We start from the raw sequence: 27,196 nt of genomic DNA, 5'->3' as shown, positions 1-27,196 counted from the left end.
ACTGTACCATCATGTCTCATAAACTGTTTTAACGTATAATATATTAGAGTACAGTCCACGACAAGTTAAGAATTGACTGAAATGAAATCCCTAATACAGACTAAACTGGCATTGCTTCAACATACCTCAGAGACTTTTGATTGCTTTGTTGCCCCCGGCAACCAGGACCAACAAAGCAGACACACCTGACACACCAACACACACCTTCTCCTGACCTGAACTCGGCTCAGCTCGGCCGTGTTGTTTAATGTGTGGAATGATGGGACGCTGACAGGTGAGACATGAATCTACTCTCAGAGCTGCACTTTTTTGCTTTCCTGGTAATGGTTGATGAGTGTCTGCATTTGTTGTCTTATTCAGATTTATGTCTGCATGACAAAGACACAGAAATAATCTTTAGTTCACATCAGAATACAGGGACAAGTTTTACTAAGCAGACGCTGGATCTCAGCCCCTCCACCATCACCCGGTCGGTGTAGCATCGACCGTCCTGCAGAGCACGCTAATGCTTCACTTCTGCTAAAATGTAAAGAAAACACAGGAACTTTAGTTTAGTTTAGTTTTCACGGCTTCAGAGCAGCATTGCTGTATAAATCAGTTAAAGGTTCTGCTCCCTTTTGCTTTTGTTTCCTCAAACAGGAAACCTTTTAAAGGTCCCATATTATGCAAAATTCACTTTTTAATGGTTTTGGAACAGTCATACTGGTCCCCCCGCATGTGTAGGAGACCCGTAAGTGTGAAACTCTTTCAGGCGCTCTCTCTCCCCCCTGCTCCACCTCTAGGGAAGTAAGCGCTGAATTGAGCGAGTTTGAAAGCCTGTACGTTAAGACGTCATAAGGGACAATAACCACTCCCCACAGAGCGATGGACCCGCTTACCGGCTCTCAAAGCCCGCCCTCTAAAAATCACCTAGCGCCCAGTGTTTATCCTTTTCGGCAACCCTCGTTAGCGGACATGGCTAAGCGACAGAAGCACTGTTCTGTTTGTGGCTGCATAAATGAACACGAAAACGTTTTTTTACTTCCATCCACTGAACCCACGAGGACTGAGTGGATTAATTTTATTTTTGGAGGAAATGTACCCGGAAAACTTCCAAAGGTTTTGCATGTCTGTGGCCAGCATTTCAAAGAGGACTGTTTCCACAACATGGGGGCATGGAAAGCAGGCTTCGCCAACCGTTTGAAGCTGAAGCCAGGTTCAATACCAACTGTCCGTGACACAGCTGGAGAGGTAAGAGCTGGCAGTTATTTTATCGTTTCGGCCTTATTAGTCTGATAGCTTGAAAATATATTAGCACTGTTGTAAATGTAGCCAAGTTACTGTTTCTACTGTTTGTATCCGGTGCCATTGTGCATCAGATTGATGAGCGTAGCTAGCTGTGTTCTCCGTGCGTCGCGGTTTGGGTCGGTAATGGGGGCTTCAGGAATGGGTTCCGGTGTTCCGGCGTTTGTTTATCCTTCACTACGCTGTAATCAGCGTCTAGTTACCGCTAAGGCCTAACCTGTCAATCACCTCATGACGGGCGATGCGATGGGCGGAGCCAACAGCTGAGCTGCTCCACCAGGGTTCCGCCCACCATAAACGGCACATTTCTGAAGCTGCTAAAAAGAGGGAGGTGAAGAGAAGCCGCTGCACTCAAACTGAGGGTCGATTTGTCCATACCATGGCGGAAATATTTCATTTAGATATTAATGAATGGTCTCAGATTGGGAATAAAGTGTATAATATGGGACCTTTAAATGTAAGTTGTGCTGGCCAACGTGCCCTCTTGATTGGTTGTAAGCTAGTGATGCGAAGTTCGACTCTTTTCACTAACCCAGGTCTTTTACTCTCGAACAGTAAAGTGAACGAATCTTGAACGAATCATGTCGTTCATTTTTACAGCAGGTAGCGTTGTAAAAAAGTCCGCGATTCTCAAGCAGTAAATACTGAAGGCAACAAAACTACTGGTAATGCCACAAGCAATTCAAACCATGTGAAAACGTAGGGAAGCAAATACACACCACAATAAAGTGATTTGTGTCCTACATCCTCCCTGCCATTGTTTAACAGCGCAACAGTGACTCGGTAGCTATCACGTGACAAATGAACAAGAGACCGAGCCGAGAGCGAACGTACTGCTGAGCTTGATACAGCTTGAGCTGTGAACGAACGAAGGAAGACCCGTTCAGAGTCCGAGTTGCCTGTCACGTGACAGAAGCACTAGAGAGACCAATCCGAGAGCGAACGTACTGCTCACCAAACAGCCTGAATGATGAACGAGACCGAGAACGAGACCGTGCAGCCCGACTTGCTGCTCGCCACACAGCCTGAGCAGCCTGGCTGTCACGTGACAAAAGAACGAGGACCTGAGGACGGACCTGAGCGAGTCCTGAACGAATCATTTCTGTGTCCTGACCTACTGAGTTTATGCAGCTGCCTGCCATGTGGCGAGAGGAGGTACCGCATGAAAATGAACGAATCGCTCACTGAGAGGACCCGTTACTCCCGAGTTATATAAAGGATTAGTTCATACTGAACGAATCGTTCGTGACCGACACATCACTAGTGTAAGCCCTGGAATGCAGAGAGACCGGCTGAGGAGGGCCCAAACAAAGAAAATGCAAACAGTGAGAACCAGACTGGATAGTTTCATCCAAAGACCCAAGTTCATCCTCTAGGACATGTCACACACACACACACACACACACACACACACACACACACACACACACACACACACACACACACTTCTTCTGGTACAAGCACAAACTTCCGCTGCTGAAAAATAAATGACAAGCTGCCCGGGCTGATCTGAGTTCAGTTTTGGGAATCAGTAATAAAAGTGAATAAACCATAGATGAAAGGTGCTCCTCCTGGTGGCAATCCACTGCAGCCAGAACGGGGGCGTGTCCTCTCCCAGGCGCCCTGGCGTCTACGTCTCTGCAGCTGCTTGCTGCCAAAACCACACCAAGATACTGTTCACGCAGACGAGCAGCAGTCACAGTGCGTCACGCCCCTGTACTCTCATCTGTTCAGTGCGTTGCTCCGTCCCTTATGCCAGGCGGGGATCCCTCCTGCGCCCCTCCGCTCACGGTCGACTTGTTGCCAGATTCACCGCCGCTGACGCGTTCCGTGTATCTTCCTTCCCTCTCTGTATTCCCTCTTTGTATTCCCTCTCTGTATTCCCTCTCTGTATTCCCTCTTTGTATTCCCTCTCTGTATTCCCTCTCTGTATTCCCTCTTTGTATTCCCTCTCTGTATTCCCTCTCTGCCAGGTGTCGCTTGTTACTAATCAGCTGCTTTATACCCCAAACCAAAAAACAAAAAAAGTACAAACAACTATAATTTTACAGAAAAAAAAGCCTAATCAGTTAGTCCAGTTCTGTTTTACACATTGACAATCACACTTGATTAAATGAGTTCATGAGCCATTAATCTGGTTTGGCTGTGCTCCAAACCCTGCAGGACAGCATCCTTTGAGGACTTTGGACAAAACTGCTTTAATCCCTAGAAAACCTTCAAAAGAAATATAATGTAAATAAAATTTTTATCCACACTAATCGGGTTCTTCTTCATTCATTTAATCCATGAACAACTAAAAAGCAACTAAATTACTTCTAAACATTAATGTTTAGAATGGGGGGCATGGCTCAGCTGTAACTACACCCCCCTTTGTTCCTGATTTTTCTCTGGTGTGGCTGTAAATGAGGCACTGAATCTTTCCATGAACCACTGCTGGAATTCATTCTTCTCCCTTAAACACACTGCAGCAGGGAGCTGAAACCAGCACAGAGCCTGGCGTACGTATGGCATATGCTGAGGTTGACATGGTCCATGGGAATTCACAAACGGGAGAGAAAAAATAGTTTTCAAATCAATACTAATAATATAATATAATATAATATAATATAACATTGCTTGTTGTTAGTCACTGTTTGCTATACATGTTAAAATCAATAAAAAGAATTTAATAAAATTCAAGAATTTCCATCTCATTGAGCCTCCACCTGATAATCATGTGGTAGATCACATAACTAACCTGTTGCTGGGACGTCTGCAGGCAGTGTGAACTGGTTTGTGTGGGGCTGTGGGCTCTTGTCCTTTCCTAATGGCATCTTTGTTGAGGACTTGCAGACAGGGCATGGTACATTGCCAGTTTGTTATGCTACAGTGTGCAATGCATGGTGGGTAATGTAGTGTGAAATCAATGTAGCGTGGAGAAAATGAAGGCAATGACTGTTACGAAACCTTAAACAAACTGAATGAAGTCACATTCAGGTTTTCTTCATAAATGTTTTTGATACAAATATGTTGCATTCAGTTCAGCATTCACAGACAAACAAGCAAATTCATGCACCACCACTTGTACTGGGACTGAGCATCCAGGGGTCTGGGCTCCCAGAGGGACACGGTCAAATGCCTCTCAGGTCCATCCAGCACATGCAGACTGGCTGGGTGAGCTCCCATGCAGCCTTCAAGACCTTGCTGAGAGTGTAGAGCTTATCAGTTTTTCTGGATGAAAACCACACTGCTTCAATCTGAGGTTCCCCGTCCGATGTGTTGACGCTCACATCGGACGAGGTCTTGGCCGCTCTTCTGTCCAGTTGTGGTCCTGTGGGCACTGAGGACTCGATGGAAAGTAGTGCTCAGCCAGTTGTTGCTTCTGTCCCCATTCTGTGCAATGCTCATCTTCAGCAAAGCGTTAGCTACTGAGTGATCTGCCTTCCAGCACTCCACAGGAGTCAAGCACCAGCGTCCTCTGGGACCCTTCCTCTTTTCGGACAACCAAGCCCTCGAATTCACCTCCTCTTGTCCCACTAACGACCCTGGTCTATGTGACTCTGTGGGTGTCCATTACTTTAACATCAGCACACACTGTTAACCTGGAGCCACTGTGCCTACTGGATAAGCTACCGAACTCGGTAACCACCAACAGTCTGAACTGACCAAAAGGGATTTTAGGGACCTTATTAACCTTTTAAAACTAGTCTGTATCAGTGGCCCGCTCTAAACCACGGAGCAGGGTGTTTCAGCAGACTGCTTGGACTGGACACCTGGCTCCAGAACACCTGCAAAAATCAAAACAGTGATTTTATAGATAATTTTCATTCATTCTGGAACTGCCCCTCATTCTTTGGTTCCGACAGGTTGCACCCAAATAAGTTAGGTTGGCATGTACTGGCATCAAACATACTACATGCAATGCAAACATCTACGCAGGCCTGACTGTTTCAGGATTAAATTAACACTGAACAAAAACCACCATGGAACAATGAAGACATAAGGAGATTAAAAAGAAACCGTAGAGCAGAAAGAATATGGAGAAAGACGAAATTTACCATTCACAAATAAAATTTTTAAATTTTATACAACGAAGCAATAAAACAAGCAAGACGAAAATATTTTTCCAAGATTATTACAAAAAACCACGATAATCCAAAGACCACTTTTAAAGTCATCAACCTTTTAATTATGTTTAACTACGTGTTCAGGGTGAGAACAGGATCCAAGCACGGACGGAGCTGAGATGGAGGGAAAAGGTTTAATACGACCAACCGCTGATGAGCGGCACAACGAGGAGGGCGGGGCGGATTCTGGGAGGAGCAAACGAAAGGTTGTAAGCAGGCTGCAAGACAAGACGGACAGCATGACTGACTGGCTGCTGACTGACTGACTGACTGATTAAATGATTGACTGACTGACTGATTGACTGACTTACTGACTGACTGACTGATTGACTGATTAAATGATTGACTGACTGACTGATTGACTGACTTACTGACTGACTGACTGACTGATTGACTGATTAAATGATTGACTGACTGACTGACTGACTGACTGACTGACTGACTGATTAAATGATTGACTGACTGACTGACTGACTGACTGACTGACTGATTGACTGATTAAATGACTGACTGACTGACTGATTGACTGACTTATTGACTGACTGACTGACTGATTAAATGATTGACTGACTGACTGACTGACTGATTGACTGACTTACTGACTGACTGATTGACTGATTAAATGATTGACTGACTGACTGATTGACTGACTTACTGACTGACTGACTGATTGACTGATTGACTGATTAAATGATTGACTGACTGACTGATTGACTGACTTACTGACTGACTGACTGACTTATTGCCTGACTGACTGATTGACTGATTAAATGATTGACTGACTGACTGATTGACTGACTGACTGATTGGCTGACTGACTGATTGACTGAAACAGAACCTCTTACCAGGACCTCTGCTACCCAACCAGGGAGGCTGAGGACTGCGAACCTCCAATTCTTGATAAGCACAGGGGTCTAATGAACCAGATCAGGGGTCTGGTCACTCAGCATTCCAGTTCCAGTTGTTTGAGGCGTATAGCTCCTGATATTCCAGGTTTCCAATCCAAACATTAGGGCTAATGCATTGGATAGGTCAAATACCAATTTGTAATTACAAGAAAACCATCAAACATCTTGCAACCGAGAATGTTTTTGCCTCGATTACAGCGAAGCAACGTTCAGGTTCACTGGTTCACAAACTGAGCATGATGCAAAATGTCTGCTAGAGGTTATGAAGGGGAAATGCTAAATGAATTCTTATTGTCAATGAATTGTACATGTGAAATCATTTTGATATTATTCCATAAGCAAATTAAAAGCTTATTTTATCTGTGGCTGGCTGTGAGTATATCATCTTTATCTAACACCAACAACCACAAAACCCCCTCTGTGGGAAACAGACAAAAGCAGTACGCCTATTTTATCTTATTTATGGTATCCCCAAAACGAAAAATCCAATTTTCTTTCACAATATTAAATATTATTTCACTTTTTACTTAAACTTCTTGTTGAACAGGGAGAAAATTATCTCAAACTCCCATTACTGATTGAAGACTGGACTCAGGACCACGTAAAAGACTGGCTGGTTGTAAAACTTAAAGTATCAGAACTAATCGCACAGAATCTCTGGAGATCTCTGGAGCTCGTCTGGCATGTTTAGAGAAACGAGATTTGTTAGATCTAGGTGTTCCATCAGCTCCTGTAATGCTAATCATAAAACTGGTGGAGAAGTTGAGGAAACATTCAGAGATATTTTAGTCCGCTCTTCAAACCCCAGAGAGTCCGTTTGAACTCAGACAGGGTGAACGCCGGAGAGGTTTGAGTTTTCAGGAAATCTGGATGAATCTCTGGAAACTGAAACAGTGTCATCAGATTCAGGGATAGAAAGTGTTAGCCCTGCAGTACAGATCTTACAAATGGCAAGAAAAAGAATAAGATCTGTAATAGATCAGAAGACTTATGTCCAACCTCAGAAGAATCAAACAGCTTCACAACTAATGAAGTCAATATGTCAGATCCGGCCCTTCGACAAAAGCCACCATTCCATGTTCTACACAGAAAAGGACATTTTTCAGCCTATGGCTGGTCCAAGTAATCTCCTTGACCCTGTTTATGACTACCACCTCCTGCCAAACACAGATGAAGCTAGTAAAAAAGAAATCATTTATGAATTCACAAAAGAACTGTTTTGTTTTGCTGCCAGTTGCATGAATGCACGTACAAATGGAACTATTCATTTTGGAGTGAACAGCCAACCAGACTCACAACATGGTCAAGTAGTTGGGCACAAGATCAGCGCTTTCAGCGTGTACACTCAGGCATTCGAATCATCGCTGAGCGATGTTGAACAGCATGTGAATGCAGCCAGAAAATGTATCAGGCCCCCAAGTCCACCATCAGGTTGGAACAACTTCAGACAGATGGGTGATTGAGGTTGATGTAGTCCCAGAGTTTTTACAGACACAGAAACATCTTCCTAACCCTAAACAACAACGTAAAACTGAGTGCCTCTTTATGCGGGATGGCCCACGGTCTGTAAAACATTTTAACAGATCCTAATCCCTGAATAGTTCAAGAAAAGCTGAAAACCTTGACAGATAAAGTCAAGAACTGGGCATCAGCACGCAAGTCAGCAGAAGAACAGGAGGAAAAACACCTCTCTTAAGGCCACCAGGGTCAGAGGCTAAAACAGCTGATAATGGGGGAGAGATGCTTTTGACGCTTCCCTTCAGGTACTTACTGACAAGTGTCACTCAAAACATCTAGAGCACATGGATTTTCTAAAAGAGACAAAGCTTTTTGCAGATCATGTTGCTAATCTGTGCACCTACTCATATACACCACTCAGGACAGTTTGGCTGTGGTCGTTGGAAAGTTGAACTTGTTCAAGCAAACAAATTGGGTTTGTTGCAATGGACAGAAGAATGAAGACAACAATGCAGACAAGCCACTAACACCCAGTGAATGGCTAAAGAGACGCTCTGGAGACATTACCAGCGTGGTTACCTTGCTTTGCAACCCAGATTTGATTTCTAAAGACAGACTCCTGGACATCTTTGTCCTTCACTCAGCAGTCACTGACACCTCAAGCCCCATTTTAGAGATGTTCTGTGCAATCTATCGAATGCTGAAATGGGCTGACAATATGCTGAGCAGATGCAAAGACTCAGTTGTATTTAGTCAGTGGAAGCAGCTGATAGAGGTTCGCTGTGAGGAAGACATCACCAGTAAATGCATCTATGAACTAAGCCTGAATGAAATATCCAGCACTGTAAAAAAACTTAAAGAACCTCAAACACAATTCTCCCGGAAGTTCCTGCCATCCACAGGCTCAAGTTCAGTCCTGCTGACAAAGAAAGATGAGGAACTTTTCCCTGTTTTGGACAATCTGACTGAAAATGAGTGTGAGAACACAGAAGTTGAAAGAAATGATTTCTGATGTCTGTGGAAACAAGCAGCCTGCCATTCTTGCCAAGCAAGACAAATTCAACGAACTGTATGATCTTCTTACACCTGTTGAAGTGTGCATGTCTCTGTGTGTTATGATCAATCTTTTCTATTACCCAGGATGTGATGGAACAACTCTCGCTATGCATGTCCTTTGGAACCTAAGAAGAAAATTCAGATGTGCTGTTGTTAAAAACAACAGAGCAACAAATAACGAGATTTCAGCCCAAGTTGTGAATCTATTCACATATGGAAAACAGGAGCAGCCAGGCAACCTGTCCTCCTCTTTGTGGACAGCTGGGAGGACATAGAGGACCTAAAACAGTGCATTGTTGCGAGTGATAGGAAGTGCCACAATGGTCTCATGGTTCTCATACTGAACTGTTAGAGAACTCCATATCCTGAAGAGAGCACCAGAAGTAGTCGGATTTCCAATGTGTTCATGATGAACAAGCTGTCCTCCATAGACAGTTTATTTTCTGAGAAACTTCAACAGCTGAAGGACGAGCACAGGAAGCCTGAGACCTTCTATGCCTCATGATCATGATAAATAATTTCAGTGAGACTTACATCACAAATCTGGTGAGCAATATTATTAAAGATCTTGACACCACCACAAATCAGGGCAGACTCCTCTCCTTTCTTGCTTTGATGAACACCTTTGTCAATGGATCCTACTTGTCGCTGTTGTTGTGTGAAGGGTTAGTTGGCATAAAGAATGCTCTCTGGAGGCAAGAAACTCTTGAGGACAAAATGAATCCCTATTCCACACTGCTGCTAACATTTAATGTTGAAGAACATGGCACCTACCAGGCAGTACGATTCTTACACCAAATGATTGCAAATAAGTGTCTTCAAATCTTTAATCAAGAGCACAAACTTTGCTGTCTGTGACAAAGTCTACAAATCATGCATGGGAAAAGATTTCCTGGTCCAAAGCATGCTCATCACGTGCCATGGAAAAGAACAAGGGGATGGAAAAGACTCTATTCTCACCATTGACATAAGTGCAACACTGCCTCAAGCTCGGGCAAGACATTTGGCATCTGGCAAGTTGGAGAAAACCTTGAAAATGCACAAGTAATAAAGAACAGGTACTAATTTCCCACTTTCCTAATTAATCAGGTACTGTTCCACACACATTTTCTTTTTACCTTTCTCTTTAGGTTCTTCTGCGTGTTCGTTTTGGTGGAGCATAGATGACAAATTACTTCTCTCAGTTGACGATTTATTCATTTATAAGGTATGAGAATGTGCAATTACAGAGCCCCGGGTCCATATCTATCCCTGGCAAACAGACATAACAAATGTCCTGCTGGCAGCTAGACAGGACACAGTCTAACTGATTTCTGAACCCTTATATGTGTTCTTGCTATAGATAATTTTGCTGACAATGTTGCAGTTGCTGGAGTCGGGTCAGATGCAGTCACAGGTCGACCACATGCAGATCTTCACAGCCTTCCTTGTGACAACGATCTCTGTTCTCATGTTCTCAGAAAATTCATCTTTGACAACACACCCTCTAAATCTGTGTCAGACATGGTCAACTTCATCATGGCAAACATAGTCATGCACAGCATCAAGCCCTTCTTCTTTTGAAGAGCTGGTTGAACTTCTGAACGATGAAACTTCAGAAGAAGGGCACGCATTTGAGTCAGATTGAGATGTACTACCTCTCCACACTGCTGATGTGGCCTAGAAGAGATAGAAAACTTGAAAACATTCCAGCCTACATGAATATCAGCACATACACCACATCAGTCAAGAGATCTTTTCATCAGCATTTTTCACATGTTTCCAGCAAGGACTGCTATATCTAATTTTTTTTCTTGGCAGTTCGAGTGTACAAATTATTTCCAAAGTGAAGCTTGATTAAATTTTGATCAATATTTCAAGACAAGAGTGGTCAAAGTAGTCAAAGACGTCAAAGACATCAGCCAGAGTGGGGCACCTTGGAATGAGACAAAGGTGCAGAGCGAGCTCCTCAGGTCAAAGGGATATCAGGACATGAGGCGATTTATGTGAACTATGGAGGCAACCTAAGAATGTCAGTGCGTCCACTGTACCTAGGGGATTTTCCGAAGTGGATCCAGCCAAGAGGAAGTATCCTTCTACCTCGGATTTACGATGGAGGGTCCTGTGGCAAATAACATTAAGTATGAAAAGGTCTAATGAACACATCATGACATATTTTACTTAAAACTGGGTGAGATCATAGAGAGCTGATGTTTATTTTATGCTTGTATGGAGAAAGTTTTGTGTAAAAATTAAATCAAATTTACTAAAGTAAACATTCAGTGTCATGAGATGTACTGTTTAGTACACGTGATCTCTGTATAGTAAAGTTAAATAAATCAGTTATTGAGTAAAACAAGATGGTAACTTTGGTTGTCTTTTACCAGCATCTCACATCCATGTAATTTCTGTAATCAAATACCACAGTCACAGACTTACTGATTAGGAAGCAGCAACAGATATCAGGATCAGTTAGAGTACAGAGTAGATATAACCTCCTCCCACAACCTGGCATCCACATACATGGATATCACGTCTGTGGTTGTCTGCACTATTCCTTAATCCTGTGTACCAGGTGCCTGGCTCTCAGCAGCATCACCACATGGAGGCATGTGAGGGTAGGGGTGAGCAGTGTGGTACCAAGTTGCATGGTCAAACTCAGGGGCGATGACAGTACTAAGATCTCTGGCATTAAATATTTTCATTGAATTAGTTAATTGTGGAAAAAGAGTCATGGAAAAGGATGGTCATCGTCATATATACGGTTCAGACACTACATGTATAAACGGATCAGAAACTACATGTAAGATAAGATCAGAAACTATAAATCTGTGGAAGCTCACGGACATTTCAGGAATGGCTGCAGGGTCTGGTCACATTTCCACCGCAGTACTGCGACAACACATGTTGCCACAACTTGAGTGTTTTTATTTATATTACGGGGCACATTTGTTGTATTTTCTTTTATTGCTGCTGTTTCCGGTCACCGTTGTGCTGTTATTGTTTATTTTGTCAATTTCAATAAAACTACATGTCTAAAAAGTAAAACTGTCAAGCTTCTGATTTAGTTAACAATCGTATTTCCTATTCCGTGATCATGTTCATTATCAAAAATTATGCTGGTTATTTATGTGCTTAAGAGTCAACAAAGAGTCAAGAAGACTTCAAAAATGCCACTGACCTACTTTGTATTGTTGGGCGATGGTTTGTCAGGGCTCAGCACACAGTGACAACCTTATCCAACGTTGTGCTTCTTCACATCACATGGAAGAGCCATGTTTGTGGGTATGGATACCTCTGACAAACATTTCCAATGACCCTTTCAACACGGATTCTCAAATGTGCTATTTGACAGTGGCCTTTTGGAAATGCTTGGAGTTTGACCTCTGCACACAACATGCCCACATTCCTGCATGTCCAAACCTCTGTCAGCCAAGACCATGTCCCCCGCCAACAAACGATCCAGAAACCTTCCCAGCCTTTTCGAAGAATTTTGTGTCGTCTCTAGCAGACTGTACAGTCCAACATTTGCATATAAAAATGACAGCATTTCATGGACTGATCTGTACACTGTCATTGGGGAAACACGAAACAGATGATCTAAGTGTTGTGCAGGCAGATCCAATTGAAGGCGTATGAATGTTAACAGATGCATTTGAAATGGAGAAAGAATTTTCTTTTGACTGGACATGAGAGGCAACAAAAAATGAAATGCCATAAAGGTTCCCAGGTTTAGCAGACCTGTATAGTACTTTACTTTTTCATCATCCTACGCTCAGTAAGTTCCTGCCTGAGCACACACAGGTTACATTCAGTCTGTGTCGCATCCTGACTGCTGTTGTCTCTGATCAGCTGATCAGCTTCTCCAGCCTCTCTGGTCTGTAGCGGACTGCTTTCCTCTCCAGCATCAGGTGTCCCCTCCTTGATCTGTAGCTTTCCAGGGTCTGCATCCTGGTGGACCTCCATCCCTGCTGCCTGCAGAGTCTCTTTCCTCAGCTGATCCATCTACTTCATCCTGCAGAACGTGCAGCGTTTGTGGGTGTCCCAGGTGCAGGGATGGGACCCAGTCTGGGCCAACCTCCATCATTTCATAAGCTGGTTGACCTGCAGTCACGTGTTTGGTTTTATTTAAAAGCTGGTTATCATTGGATGCTTCCATTACATTTCACAATTTTAACCAGACCAGTTAACCATCCCATCAGATCTCTCAGAGAGAAAATCTCATGCATTGATACATATTTGTGTTATAATGCATTCTAGTTGTTAACCTGTATATTTAAATTAATCACTCTGGGATGTTTTGATATAAGACGATTAAATAAAATAAACACTGATCAAACACAAACAGGTTAACCCATTTCTAGTTCCCTTCCTCTTTGCCTGTTGTTTACAAGTGAGGTTAGCCAATGTGAAAATAGCAACTTTAGAAAGTGGAAATATCATATTCAGTTACATTACTTAAACAATAAAAACAACAACTACAAAAATTCTCCCACTTGCCTTTATGAAAATACCAAGAGCAAACCTGCATGAAGGGAGATGGTGTGGAAAGTGATGTCCTTCTCACCGCTGCGACCGGGCCAAAGACAGATATAAATGTATGTTAGCTAAATGTGATCCAATATAAGTTAATGCTGATGTGATGCTTTTCCCAAAATCGGTTTTCAAAATGTAATGTCGCACACGCGCTAGCGGAATCTCCTCCTCTCAAAAACCCACAATTCCCTAAGCGTTTAGATCCCCTTTAAAATCACTGACTTGATTTGACAAGCCCCGCCCCTTCGCAGCTCCCGCATGCTGCGCGACACACACTGATGATGTGACAAGACTTCGGTTAGTATGGTCACGTGACTTTATAATGTGCCGAAACAATGCTTGCGACACTTCCACGTCACATGCACGAGTAGATCGGCTCGAGCATAACATCACTGGAATATAGAGGACAGGGTTTTGGGTTTTTTTCCTTGTCCTTGTCCCACACTCCTTACTAGTTGGCGGCGGTAATAACATCTGTGCGTTTTTTGCCAACGCAAACCTGCAGATTAAGAAGAAGTAGTAAAGTAGCCCAAAAGATCCCCAAAAGCCAGACATCACATCAAGATCCAAAAGAAATCAGGAACAAATGAGAAAGAAAATAACTTAGATCTCACAGTCTGAAAAAGCCGTTTCTGAAGAGTTGGGACTCCAGCGAACCACAGTGAGAGCCGTTGTCCACAAATGGTGAAAACACAGAACCGTGGTGAATCTTTCCAGGAGTGGCCGACCAAAATTACCCCAAGAGCACAGCAATGACTCACCCAAGACGTCACAAAAGACCCAACAGCATCCATAGAGCTGCAGGTATCATTGCCTCAGTTAATGTCAGTGTTCATGACTCCACCTGGGCAAAAATGGCCTCCATGGCAAAGTTCCAAGATGAAAACCCCTGCTGAGCAAAAAGAACATTAAGGCTTGTCTCATGTTAGCCAGAAAACATCTGGATGGTCCCAGGACTTTTGGGAAAATGCTCTGTGGACTGATGAAACAGAAGTTGAACTTTTTGGAAGGTGTGTGTCCCTTTACATCCGGCATAAAAGTAATACTGCATTTCAGAAGAACATCATACCAACAGTAGAACATGGTGGTGGTAGTGTGATGGTCTGGGGCTGTTTTGCTGCTTCAGGACCTGGAAGACTTGCTGTGATAACTGGAATCATGAATTCTAGCCATCTGTTTGTGACCTCAGGCTGAAACGAACTTGGGTTCTGCAGCAGGACAATAATCCAAAACACACCAGCAAGTCCACCTCTGATTGGCTGAAGAAAAACAAACTGAAGACTTTGGAGTGGCCTAGTCAAAGTCTTGACCAGAGTCCTATTGACATGCTGTGGCCTGACCTTAAAAAGGTGGTTCATGCTCGAAAACCCTCCAATGTGGCTGAATTACAACAACTCTGCAAAGATGAGTGGTCTGCAGTTCCTCCACAGCCATAAAAGACTCTTTGCAAGTTATCGCAAACGCTTGATGGCAGTTGCTGCTGAGGGTTGCCCAGCCAGGTTTAGGGCAATTACTTTATCACATAGGGCCATGTAGGTTTGGATTTTTTTCTCCCTTCATAACAAAAATCTTCATTTAAAAACTTGTGTTTACTTTTGTTGTCTTTAGCTAATATTTAAATTTGCTTGATCTAAAATGTTTAAGTGTGACAAACTTGCAAAGAAATCAGGAAGGGGACAAATACTTTTTCACACCACTGTACATAATCAGTTTAGAGCTGAAAACCCTAAAAACACTCTGAAAACACTTTTCTTTTTTTTACTCATCAAAATTAATACAACCTGCGCAGTTGGAACACAAAAGAAATGACTTTTTAACATAAAGCTTATGCTAATATTTAGCATGCTAATGTACTAAAATGTTTTCACCATCCAAGTTGAAGAAACCCTTATGATGATGAAAAAACAAGGACCAAGGTTTCCCTTGCCCGGACGTGGGTCACCGGGGCCCCCCTCTGGAGCCAGGCCTGGAGGTGGGGCACGGAGGCGAGCGCCTGGTGGCCGGGCCTTTGCCCATGGGACCCGGTCGGGCTCAGCCCGAAAGGGAGACATGGGCCTCTCCTCCCGTGGGCTCACCACCTACGGGAGGGGCCATAGGGGTCGGGTGCATTGTGAGCTGGGCAGCTGCCAGAGGCGGGGACCCTGGCGGTCTGATCCTCGGCTGCAAAAGCTAGCTCTAGGGACGTGGAATGTCACCTCTCTGGCGGGTAAGGAGCCTGAGCTGGTGCACGAGGTTGAGTGGTTCCGGCTAGATATAGTTGGACTCACCTCGACGCATAGCTTGGGCTCTGGAACAACTGCCCTCGAGAGGGGCTGGACCCTCTTCCATTCTGGAGTTGCTCCCGGTGAGAGGCGCCGAGTAGGTGTAGGCATGCTCATTGCCCCCCAACTTGGCGCCTGTACGTTGGGGTTTACCCCGGTGGACAAAAGGGTAGCCTCCCTCCGCCTTCGGGTGGGGGGACGGGTCCTGACTGTTGTTTGTGCCTATGCACCAAATAGCAGTTCAGAGTACCCACCCTTTTTGGAGTCCTTGGAGGGGGTGTTGGAGAGCACTCCTTCTGGGGACTCCCTTGTTCTGCTGGGGGACTTCAATGCTCACGTGGGCAATGACAGCGAGACATGGAGGGGCGTGATTGGGAGGAACGGCCCCCCTGATCTGAATCTGAGTGGTGTTTTGTTGTTGGACTTCTGTGCTTGTCATGAATTGTCCATAACGAACACCTTGTTCAGACATAAGAGTGTCCACATGTGCACTTGGCACCAGGACACTCTAGGCCGCAGTTCGATGATCGACTTTGTAGTCGTGTCGTCGGACTTGCGGCCGCATGTCCTGGACACTCGGGTGAAGAGAGGGGTGGAGCTGTCAACTGATCACCACCTGGTGGTGAGTTGGCTCAGATGGTGGGGGAGGATGCCGGTCAGGCCTGGCAGGCCCAAGCGTGTTGTGAGGGTCTGCTGGGAACGTCTGGCAGAGTCCCCTGTTAGAAAGAGTTTCAACTCCCATCTCCGGCAGAGCTTCAACCAAGTCCCGGGCGAGGCGGGGGACATTGAGTCTGAATGGGCTGTGTTCCGTGCCTCTATTGTCGAGGCGGCCAGCCACAGCTGTGGCCGTAAGGTCGTCGGTGCCTGTCGTGGCGGTAACCCCCGAACTCGTTGGTGGACACCAGCAGTAAGGGATGCCGTCAAGCTGAAGAAGGAGTCCTGTCAGGCCTTTTTGGCCTGTGGGACTCCAGAGGCAGCTGATGGGTATCGGCGGGCTAAGCGGAGCGCGGCTTCAGCGGTCGCTAAGGCAAAAGCTCGGGCGTGGGAGGAGTTTGGAGAGGCCATGGAGAATGACTTTCGGACGGCTTCGAGGAGATTCTGGTCCACCATCCGGCGGCTCGGGAGGGGAAAGCAGTGCTCCATCAACACTGTGTACAGTGGGGATGGGGGGCTGCTGACCTCGACTCGAGACGTTGTGAGGCGGTGGAGGGAATACTTCGAAGACCTCCTCAATCCCACCAACACGTCTTCTGATGAGGAAGCAGAGTCTGGGGTAGCTGGTGCTGGCTCGCCTATCTCTGGGGCTGAGGTCGCTGAGGTGGTTAAAAATCTCCTTGGTGGCAAGGCCCCGGGGGTGGATGAGGTCCGCCCAGAGCTCCTTAAGACTCTGGATGCTGTAGGGCTGTCTTAGCTGGACAGGTAGATGTGGGTGGTAGTCCCCGTCTTCAAAAATGGGGACCAGAGGATGTGTTCCAACTACAGGGGAATCACACTCCTCAGCCTCCCTGGTAAGGTCTTTTCAGGGGTGCTTGAGAGGAGGGTCCGTCGGATAGTCAAACCTCGGATTGAGGAGGAGCAGTGTGGTTTTCATCCCGGTGGACCAGCTCTACACCCTCTTCGGGGTCTTTGAGGGGGCATGGGAGTTTGCCCAACCAATCTACATGTGTTTTGTGGATTTGGAGAAGGCATTTGACCGTGTTCCCCGGGGACTCCTGTGGGGGGTACTCCGGGAGTATGGAGTGCCGGACTCGCTTGCAAGAGCTGTCCGGTCCCTGTACAACCGGTGTCAGAGCTTGGTCCGCATTGCCGGCAGTAAATCAGAATCGTTTCCAGTGTAGGTTGGACTCCGCCAAGGCTGTCCTTTGTCACCGATTCTGTTCATAACTTTTATGGACAGAATTTCTAGGCGCAGCCGAGGTGTGGAGGGGATCCGGTTCGGTGGCCTCAGGATTGGGTCTCTGCTCTTTGCGGATGACGTGGTTCTGTTGGCTTCATCGGGACGTGATCTTCAGCTCGCACTGGAGCGATTCGCAGCCGAGTGTGAAGCGGCTGGGATGAGAATCAGCACCTCCAAATCCGAGACCATGGTCCTCAGCCGGAAAAGGGTGGAGTGCTCTCTCCGGGTCTGCGATGGGGTCCTGCCCCAAGTGGAGGAGTTTACATATCTCGGGGTCTTGTTCACGAGTGAGGGAAGGATGGAGCGAGAGATCGACAGGCGGATTGGTGCGGCGTCTGCAGTGATGCGGGCTCTGCATCGGTCTGTCGTGGTGAAGAGAGAGCTTAGCCAAAAGGCAAAGCTCTCGATTTACCGGTCGATCTACGTTCCTACCCTCACCTATGGTCATGAGCTGTGGGTAATGACCGAAAGAACGAGATCTCGAATACAAGCGGCCGAAATGAGTTTCCTCCGCAGGGTGGCCGGGCTCTCCCTTAGAGATAGGGTGAGAAGCTCGGTCATCCGGGAGGGGCTCAGAGTAGAGCCGCTTCTCCTCCACATCGAGAGGAGCCAGATGAGGTGGCTCGGGCATCTGGTTAGGATGCCTCCTGGACGCCTCCCTGGTGAGGTGTTCCGGCCACGTCCCACCGGAAGGAGGCCCGGGGGCAGACCCAGGACACGCTGGACAGACTACATCTCTCGGCTGGCCTGGGAACACCTCGGGATCCCTTCGGATGAGCTGGTGAATGTGGCCGGGGAGAGGGAAGTCTGGGTTTTCCTGCTTAGGCAGCTGCCCCCGCGACCCGACTCCGGATAAGCGGAAGAGAATGGATGGATGGATGGATGGATGGAAGTTGAAGAAAACACAACACCATCCCTGCCACAGAGATGCCATTTACTGCACTCATAACAAAGGTAATTGTCAAAGTCTTGTCAGCACACATTAAACTGAGGACAAAAACGTTATGTATACAACCCATATATCTGTTTTTTGGTAAATGGACTCAAACGGACAATAATATTGACAGTCTGAAATAACTCTTTATTGGGATGAGTTCAGATTTTACCATCATTCACCGGATTCTTGTATCCAAAGCAGCCTAAGTGAGGTTCAGTATGTTTCTCAGAAAAACTTTAAAGGTGAGCTATGGACATGTAGCTTCATGCTACATTCTCAGCAGGTTTTAAATAAGATGAGAATTTTCCAATGTTTTATGTTTTGAATAAAAGTTCAGATGGCAAACGTATTCTGGCCCCCCTCTAATATCTATGGCTAATTTACCTGTCCGTGTGTTACAGCCTTTTGCAGCTTGAGTCTTTGGTTTCACTCATCCTGAAATCAATTTATTCCCCTCGCATGGGTTTTTTGGGATTATGGGGCTAACTGTAGAATTCTGTCTGTCACAACAGGAATACAATCACACTTTATTTGTAAAACACCTTGAATAAAACCATGGCAGGGCCAAAACGCTGTACAGATTACATACACACAGACTACATCAAAGATTAAAATTACAAGCGTACTAAAAGGTAGTGAACAACATAAATAACATTCAATGACAATAAGAACATCGAAGAAACTTTAAAATCATAAAGTAATAAAATTCAGTGTCAAATGCCAAAGTAAACAGATGGTTTTAAAGGAATAGTAAAATTGAATCACGTGGAGGCCTGTCTGACATGCAGTAAAGTCCTTCCACAGCTTGAGGTCAGAAAAAGTGAAAGCACCGTCCCCTTGACTTCAAGGTACACCCAAAAGCAGCTGGTTACCTGATCTCAGGGACCTCACAGGTGAGTAAGGATGTAAGAGCTCAGACGGGTGGACTTAAAAACCTTAAAATGTATGAGGGCGGTGCTAAAGTTGGGGTAATGTGATCGTATTTACATGTGCCAGTTAAAAGACATGCCCCTGCACCATCTGGAGGTGATTTATTGAGGGCGCTTTGACCCCAAAATCCAAAGCATGGCAGTAATCCAGCTCAGTGGTAACAAAGACATGAATCATTTCAAACTGCTGTCTGCGAATGACTGATTTCATTTTGGCTAACTGCTTCAAGTGAAAAGTCTTTGGCTTCGCAACGGTCTTAATTTGTATTTCAAGTCAACATCAGTGTCCATTTTGACACCAAGGTTTTTGATTTCACATTTGACATAGTGGGCCATGGTGCCCAGACCTAGTGAGGAGATCCAGTGGTGCTGGCATAGACCATTACTTCAAGATTCAAGATTCAAGATTCTTTATTTGTCATCATACAAGTACAGGACACAAGTACAACAAAATGCAGTCCAAGACTTCTATATTGTCTTCATTAAATTTAAGGAATTGCAAGCTGTCTTTATGTCCTGGAGGCAGTGAAGCTTTATGAGAGCTAGATAAATGTGTCTGTTTGCATAAAAATGAAACAAGAGAGCATGTTTCCTTAGTATGGAGCCAAGTGTAAGGAGTTATAGAGAGAATAAAAGACAGAGTAGTGACTACTGCTGATTTTAATCTAGATATTGACACAGGATCATACATCCTGGCTGTGTTCGACCATCTTGTCATGTATGTTTTTAACATGTCAATTATGATCAGCTCATTTTACTCTGTCACTGAAACAGGGCAGATAATTAATGGAGCCTCATTCTGTCCTGACTTGTTAGTACAGGGGCTGAAGAATGGATGGATGGTGTCAGGAAAACGATCCGAATAAAATGAATAGATGAGTATTCTGGCCTCCGCATTGTAGAAGGACACCTGTCCTTTATCACAGTCCACAAAGACTCCAATCCGGGAGGGTCTGACGTTGACCATCAGGTTTATTGAGGGTTCTGTTCGGAAGGCGTAGTCGGTTCCATCCCGCAGACTGAGGAACCAGTAGCCATGGGCAGGACTTACAGTGATTTTGCCCTTTCGATTAACAGATCGACTTGCAATTCCCAGGTCCCAGTCGGTCTTTCCTCCGACCTCCACCTGGAAGACAACGATGTACAACAGATTACACCTCTTAATAACATATTCATTCATCACCACTGCTTGAGGCTAATATGGCTGATGACAGTGTGTAAACATGTCATCCTGAACTTTGGATGACCCCAGATGCAAAAGTTCAGCTGCAGCATGTGGAAAATGCAAAAATCTTCATATCTATATGACATTTAACCCCTTCACGACAGACCCCTGCACAAGAGGCAGCATGAGATCATACAGTCCAGCAGATTCTTACAGACGTGATGGGAGAAACTCAGCTAAACGACTCTACCAAGCATTTGCATCCAAACAAAACAGTTCAAACCCCAAGCAGTTATAATTATTTAAAGATTATAATATAATATAATCTAATAATATAATATAATCTGACGTTGCTGTCGGGCAAAAACCTTCCATGCCCAAAATTCGTGATTTTTGTTTTCCTTCATAAATCAATAGCTTTGGTCACCCTTTATGTCTGTCTGTTGTTTTACAAATATTTAACCAAAGATATATGATATAAAACACAATACCAAGTTTGATGACATTATGTCAAGTTATTATAAAACCATACAGTTTTTTTCATTTTTTGAAATGATGTTCTTATGTTTTAAATACATGGGCCAGACATGGCCATCAAACAGGCCAGGTGGATCAGGCACTGAGTAGTTCCTATTGCACCTCCTCTTTTTGCATTCTTCATAGGGGATGGAAATGAAGTAGCGTTGGTTCAGCACATCGATCAATGGTCCATAGGTGTAAAGCAGGAAGCCCTCCACAATAAGCATGTGAGTTTCCTCCTCCTTGTGGTCAGACTTTGGGACAATCTCAGTTTTGGAGATGGGAGGTTTGCGCCTGACAGCAGCTGATTTGTGGTTTATTCTTCATTGTTAAAAGGATCTCCAAAGTGGGACGAGCTAGCCTCCCTGGGGTCCACACAAAAAGACAAGCCAAAACACAAAACATACAATACACACTGATAATAAAATAAAAACTGATTCACTTGACAATAATAATCTAAAAGACATGAAACAGACATCAGAAATTATTCAGAAAAAGTTATTACATACAGAGGGTGTGTCTGTTTCCTACACACAAATTTAAATAGTACTTTACAGAGAATTTGCTATCCACTTCACGGTCAGTGGGCAATTATTCCAATGACTGATGGCACGATAAAAACTTCTCTTTGAAGCATTTGATTTTGGGCATGGCACCATGACCCGGCCATCATCTGCTGACCTAGTAAAATGACAATGAGCGTGATATAAGAAAACGGGCTGAGAAGAAAAAACAACGTTCCTGGAACATGTAATCGTACTGAAACCAGCGGTTAACCATGAGAGCTGACGGCATACTAATAGAGTTTGTTCTTATGGAACAATGTAAAACTAACCTAGAAGCTCTGTTCTGGACAGTTTGTAATGTTGTTATTTGACCTTTAGTTGGACCATACAGGTGCACAGTAACATAGCTGACATAACATTAAAGATTTACCCACCTGTCCCACAATGTGTGAAGGGACATAAAGACATTTCCTGACCATGACCTGACAACCCATCTTCTTCACTGGTATCAGTGTGGTCTGCCCATGACAGCTGACCATCAGTTACTGTGCCCAGAAATTTTACCTGTTCTATAGGTTCCCCAGACAGGTTTAAACTCATCTTTAGCGTAGATGACATTTTTTGACTTGATCCCAAGATAATTCATTTGGTTTTCAAGATGTTCACTACCAATTTATTTGGTTTTTATCCAGTCAAAACCCATATCTACCTACCCTCCTCCTACCCTCACCTATAGTCACGAGCTGTGGGTAGTGGTACCTGTGAGATCAACACCAGGTCCATTACTCCATTACTTTGGTTGGTTCTTCGGTCCTTCTCAGGTAGCATAATGTGCTGAGATTCTCTGCTAGGAAATCCTCAGGCTTCATCATTGACTGTGTAGTCAAGGACAGAGGGACCAGAGGATGGTGTTCTTGATAACTTTGGTCTAACTCAGCATGTGGACCAGAGGACCCTGTCTGGATCTGGTTGTCTCTAAAGGTCTGAATATTTCCCAGGTTGCTGTGGTGGATGTTGTTCTGTCTGATCATTCCTGGGTTTTCTTTGAGACGCTGTTATTGTCAACAAAAAGCTCAAACAGAGGTTATCAAGAAACACTGGTGGATCATTTCAGTGGTAAAATTACAGCATTATTGATGTCTTTGCTCCCACCGAGGTGGAAGTGATCGCTGCCAAAAAGAGAGCTCCATGGAAAAATGCCACGCTGGTAAGAGCTGGAAAACCAGAATGAGGAAAAGCTGAATGCAGGTGGTGGAAAACAAAGCTGCAGGTTCACTATGAGATCTATAAAGAGAAACTGAAAATTTCTAATCTGGAGCTGAGAAATTCAGCCCGTCTTTCTTTCTGACATCATTGCTAAGAACAGCGATAAAGCTCAAGCCTCGTTCGTTACTGTTAACAGGCTAACTGATCCTCCTGGGTCAGTAACCCAGAACTTCTATCCAATCGGGGAATCCTGGGACTACTTTACTCATGCCTTAGATTATTCTACTCATTTTTATGATTTCTTTACCCATACTAGTACTGTTTTAGTCATACTTATGACTTTTTCACTCGTTCCTAGTACTAGTTTACTCATACCTAGGACTTTCAGACGCTGTGATCATTTTGAAAGCCAGATAGTCATGTCTCTTAAAATCTAATTTTTATCAGTTTCTCATATAAAACACTTTGTCATTTTATATCTTGAAAGGTGCTAAATAAATAAAGTTGTACTTACTTACTTGTCATAGCTCACCTGTGCAGAAAAGCTTGACATGAACAGAGACTTTAAGGGGGTAAAAATACAACTAAAACCCCTAATCCACCATTATTTGCATATAGTTTATATAATAACTGCATCCTTTTATCTGTCAATACTGACAGGAGACCCACCCACCTCCCAGTAATGGCGTCCTGAGCTGAAGCCCTGGTGGGCCATTACACACACCACTCGATCGAAGCGCTGTGGCTTGTCCGACACCAGCTGATGGCGCTCACCACACTTTACCATCTTTCCATCTGGTGAGATGAGGAGACGTGGGTGGGCCGTGCTGGGGTCCAGAGTGATATCAGCTGACAGATCAGAGAGAGTTCGGTTGGTTCTGGTTAAACAAAAACCTGAGAATTGGAAGGGAATGTTTCTAAATCCTTACCTGCATATTCCTCAACCCTTGGTGCCTCTGCAAAGAAAAGGGGATTTAGTTCTTTATTTATCTGTTTAGTCTGTTGCTCTTTGACTCACTGATTTCAACAGAAGCAGAAATTCTTCAAGTTATTTTGTGCTGTAAGTTAACCAAATCTCACTTGTTTTCGGTCTGGGTGCAGACTGGGTTGATGAGGATCGTCGGCCTGTCCATTAAAGATAAACAACGTTTAAACTCAAAAACAAGACACACGCTGTGTTTTAATAAAATTAGTAAATGGGATTCTCTCTTTCTTCTTTAGCAAAGGTAAAAAAGGATTATATTTATCTATCTTTAACATATCTAAGTAGAAAACATACAGAGTTCAGGCAGCTTTGAAATCTCTTCCTGGAGGCCCTCCATCATCTGATTGACAGTTTTAAAAACTGGTGTTTGCTGAGACCGCACAGAGACACTGGACCAGTCTTTAGTCTGTGGAGGCGTGGACAGAGCAGGGAACGCCTGCAGGGAGAAAGGATGGGATGAAATCTCGCTCATGGTCCGTCATGTGTCACTAACACGACCCGACCCTGTGTTTGGTCACCTCTGCGGCAGCCACCACATGTAACTAACCAAGCAGGACATCCAGTGCTGCTCCAAGTTATGGGCTCGACACACAGGAGGTGACGTCGCTCCTCCTCCATCATTCCCTGTGGAACCTATGCGAGGAGGTGAAAATCGCTGCTCTCCTCCAGCAAAGCAACATGTGACATTTGTGCATGTAAAATGTTCATTGTTCACATAGACGTGCACATAGGGACTTGCAACACAACAGAAGAATATTGAAAAATGTTCAACTTTTGTTGCTTTCGCATGGCACTACAACGAACCAGCGAGGGCTTTACTGACTGACCAATGAGCTGAGAGCAGGCTAGACAGTGCAGTCTGCAAACACTTCCAACATGGAGGATCAGATCATTTTAGCTGTGTCTGACTTTCCCAGACTTTACCGTGCTTCATGCAGAGAATTTAGAAATGTAAATAAAAGATGAGGTGAAATGTAGGTCCTGGATTTATCTGGATCAGCCTTGAGGTCCGCCATCACAAGATGATATTCATCATGCTGTTTCCTTGCTTGTAAAATAGGATGAACCCACGGTTGTCTTTCCCTGTTGTACAGCAGATTTCTGTCAGTTTGAATAACATTTTCTGACTCTTCATCCTTCAGGCCTCTTCTGTCATGGACTACTCTGAAAATTTCCAAATTCCCTCCAATATCATAACCAATCACATTTTATGGAGACAAGTCATCCAAGAGCGCGAGGTGTGATGCTGCTGCCATCGCTGCTGTTTGTCTCGTCCTGCGTGTTGGGATTCACCTGGGTGGCAATGAGTTTTACCCGTCACTGTCGTTGCTTCCCCCGTGTGTCGAACCCATTAGTCAACATCATGCACTTCATCTCATAGTAGAACTGGTGTCCTGGCTCAGGGTCAGCCCAAGCCTTATAGGGCCCTAATCAGAATCAGACCACCACAGCATCACTGGTACTCAACAATAACTGGTGCTTCATCATTTCTTACACAATAAATGTAACACACCAATTCATTTGCATTATTTGTAGTTGGATTAGATGATGTCAGTATGGTTTTTAACCTTAATGCAGCAGCAAAATCGTTAAAATTGTGTGGTTTTTATTAGCACTGTTTACTATTTAGAATGACAAGAGTGTGGCATACTAAACCTTTAACAGAAAACATCAGCAGACATTTAGAGTAAACGAGTTTACCAACTTAATTAGTGCAGAATATTCAATATCTTCCACAACAAAATTGCTTAAAAATAAAATAGAAATAAATTTTGTATATATATGTAAAGATAGATAGATAGATAGATAGATAGATAGATAGATAGATAGATAGATAGATAGATAGATAGATAGATAGATAGATAGATAGATAGATAGATAGATAGATAAATAGATAGATAGATAGATATGTGTGTGTGTGTGTGTACATACATATATGTATATACACTACCGTTCAAAAGCTTGGGGTCACTTCCCTATTGAATCCCATGGCAAAGTGACCCCAAACTTTTGAACAGTAGTGTACATATATATATATATATGTACTATAGATACATGAACTTCTCCAGTTGAGGCAGGACTTCATTGCCGACCTGGAGAAGGAGGTGCTGATACTCATCCCAGCCGCTTCACACTCGGCTGCGAATCGCTCCAGTGAGAGCTGAAGATCACGGCCCGATGAAGCCAACAGAACCACGTCATCTGCAAAGAGCAGAGACCCAGTCCTGAGGCCACCAAACCGGATCCCCTCAACACCTCGGCTGCACCTAGAAATTCTGTCCACAAAAGTTATGAACAGAATCAGTGACAAAGGGCAGCCTTGATGGAGTCCAACCCTCACTGCAAACGATTCTGATTTACTGCAGACCAAGCTCTGGCACCGGTGGTACAGGGACCGGACAGCTCGTACAAGGGGGTCCGGCACTCCATTCTCCTGCAGTACCCCTCACAGGAGTCCCCGGGGGACACGGTCGAACACCTTCTTCAAGTCCACAAAGCACATGAAGGTCTACTGAAGGTAGACTGGTTGAGCAAACTCCCATGCCCCCTCCAAGACCCTGAAGAGGGACAAAAACCACACTGCTTCTCCTCAATCCGAGGTTCGGCTATCCAATGGCCCCTCCTCTCCAGCACCCCTGAATAGGCCTTATTCAGGGGTCCTGGATAACCACACAATGCTGCATAGGCTTGTCAGCAAAGACAGCCCTACAGCAACCAGAGCCTTAAGGAAGCTGTCTGGAAGTCATTCTCCATGGCCTCTCCAAACTCCTCCCATGCCTGAGTTTTTGCCTTAGCGACTGCTAAAGCTGCGCTCCACTTTGCCCGCCAATACCCATCAGCTGTCTTTGAAGTCCCACAGACCAAAAAGGCCTGATAGGACACTTTCTTCAGCTTGACGGCATCCCTCACTGCCGGTGTCCACCAACGAGTTCGGGGGTTACCGCCACGACAGGCACCAACGACCTTACGGCCACAGCTGCGGCTGGCTGCCTCTTTTATAGAGGCACGGATCACAGCCCATTCGGACTCAATGTCCCCCGCCTCGCCCGGGACATGGTTGAAGCTCTGCAGGAGATGGGAGTTGAAACTCTTTCTGACAGGGGACTCTGCTAGACATTCCCAGCAGACCCTCACACCACACTTGGGTCTCCCAGGCCTGACCGGCATCCTCCCCCACCATCTGAGCCAACTCACCACTAGGTGGTGATCAGTTGACAGCTCTGCCCCTCTCTTCACCCGAGTGTCCAGGAGATGCAGCCGCAAGTCTGACGATACGACTACAAAGTCAATCATCAAACTGCGGCCTAGAGTGTCCTGGTGCCAACTGCACATGTGGGCACTCTTATGGCTGAACAAGGTGTTCATTATGGACAATGAGCAATGAGCTCACACCACACCTGCTTGGTAAATTACCAGGAGCAATTCCAGAATGGAAGAGGGTCCAGCCATTCTTGAGGACAGTG

The 27,196-nt window shown here is 44.8% G+C and overlaps 1 protein-coding gene and 1 long non-coding RNA gene across 5 annotated transcripts in view; one reads left to right on the top strand and one right to left on the bottom strand.

Moving 5' to 3' along the window:
• The first annotated feature begins 2,477 nt into the window (after nucleotides 1-2,477).
• On the top strand, nucleotides 2,478-26,964 carry LOC121638074. Its single transcript, XR_006009988.1, has 4 exons — nucleotides 2,478-2,547; nucleotides 7,266-7,269; nucleotides 18,453-18,456; nucleotides 26,952-26,964. It is a non-coding gene; the product is annotated as an uncharacterized LOC121638074 (long non-coding RNA).
• Nucleotides 19,745-27,196, bottom strand: part of btr01 (bloodthirsty-related gene family, member 1) — a 25,147-nt gene continuing 17,695 nt past the window's right edge. For all 4 annotated transcript variants that reach the window (XM_041982511.1, XM_041982514.1, XM_041982512.1 and 1 more), the window contains exons 7-11: nucleotides 24,027-24,168; nucleotides 23,828-23,872; nucleotides 23,677-23,703; nucleotides 23,421-23,596; nucleotides 19,745-20,477 (exon numbers count right to left, since the gene is read on the bottom strand). In XM_041982511.1, coding sequence (XP_041838445.1) covers nucleotides 20,106-20,477; nucleotides 23,421-23,596; nucleotides 23,677-23,703; nucleotides 23,828-23,872; nucleotides 24,027-24,168 — 762 coding nt within the window. In that variant the 3' untranslated portion in view covers nucleotides 19,745-20,105. The remainder of the gene's footprint in view (nucleotides 20,478-23,420; nucleotides 23,597-23,676; nucleotides 23,704-23,827; nucleotides 23,873-24,026; nucleotides 24,169-27,196) is intronic.

This window comes from Melanotaenia boesemani, chromosome 4 (genome assembly GCF_017639745.1).
Source record: "Melanotaenia boesemani isolate fMelBoe1 chromosome 4, fMelBoe1.pri, whole genome shotgun sequence".
NCBI lineage: Eukaryota > Metazoa > Chordata > Actinopteri > Atheriniformes > Melanotaeniidae > Melanotaenia > Melanotaenia boesemani.
Note: the sequence above shows the minus strand (reverse complement) of the source record. Positions and strands in the feature narration are given on the sequence as shown.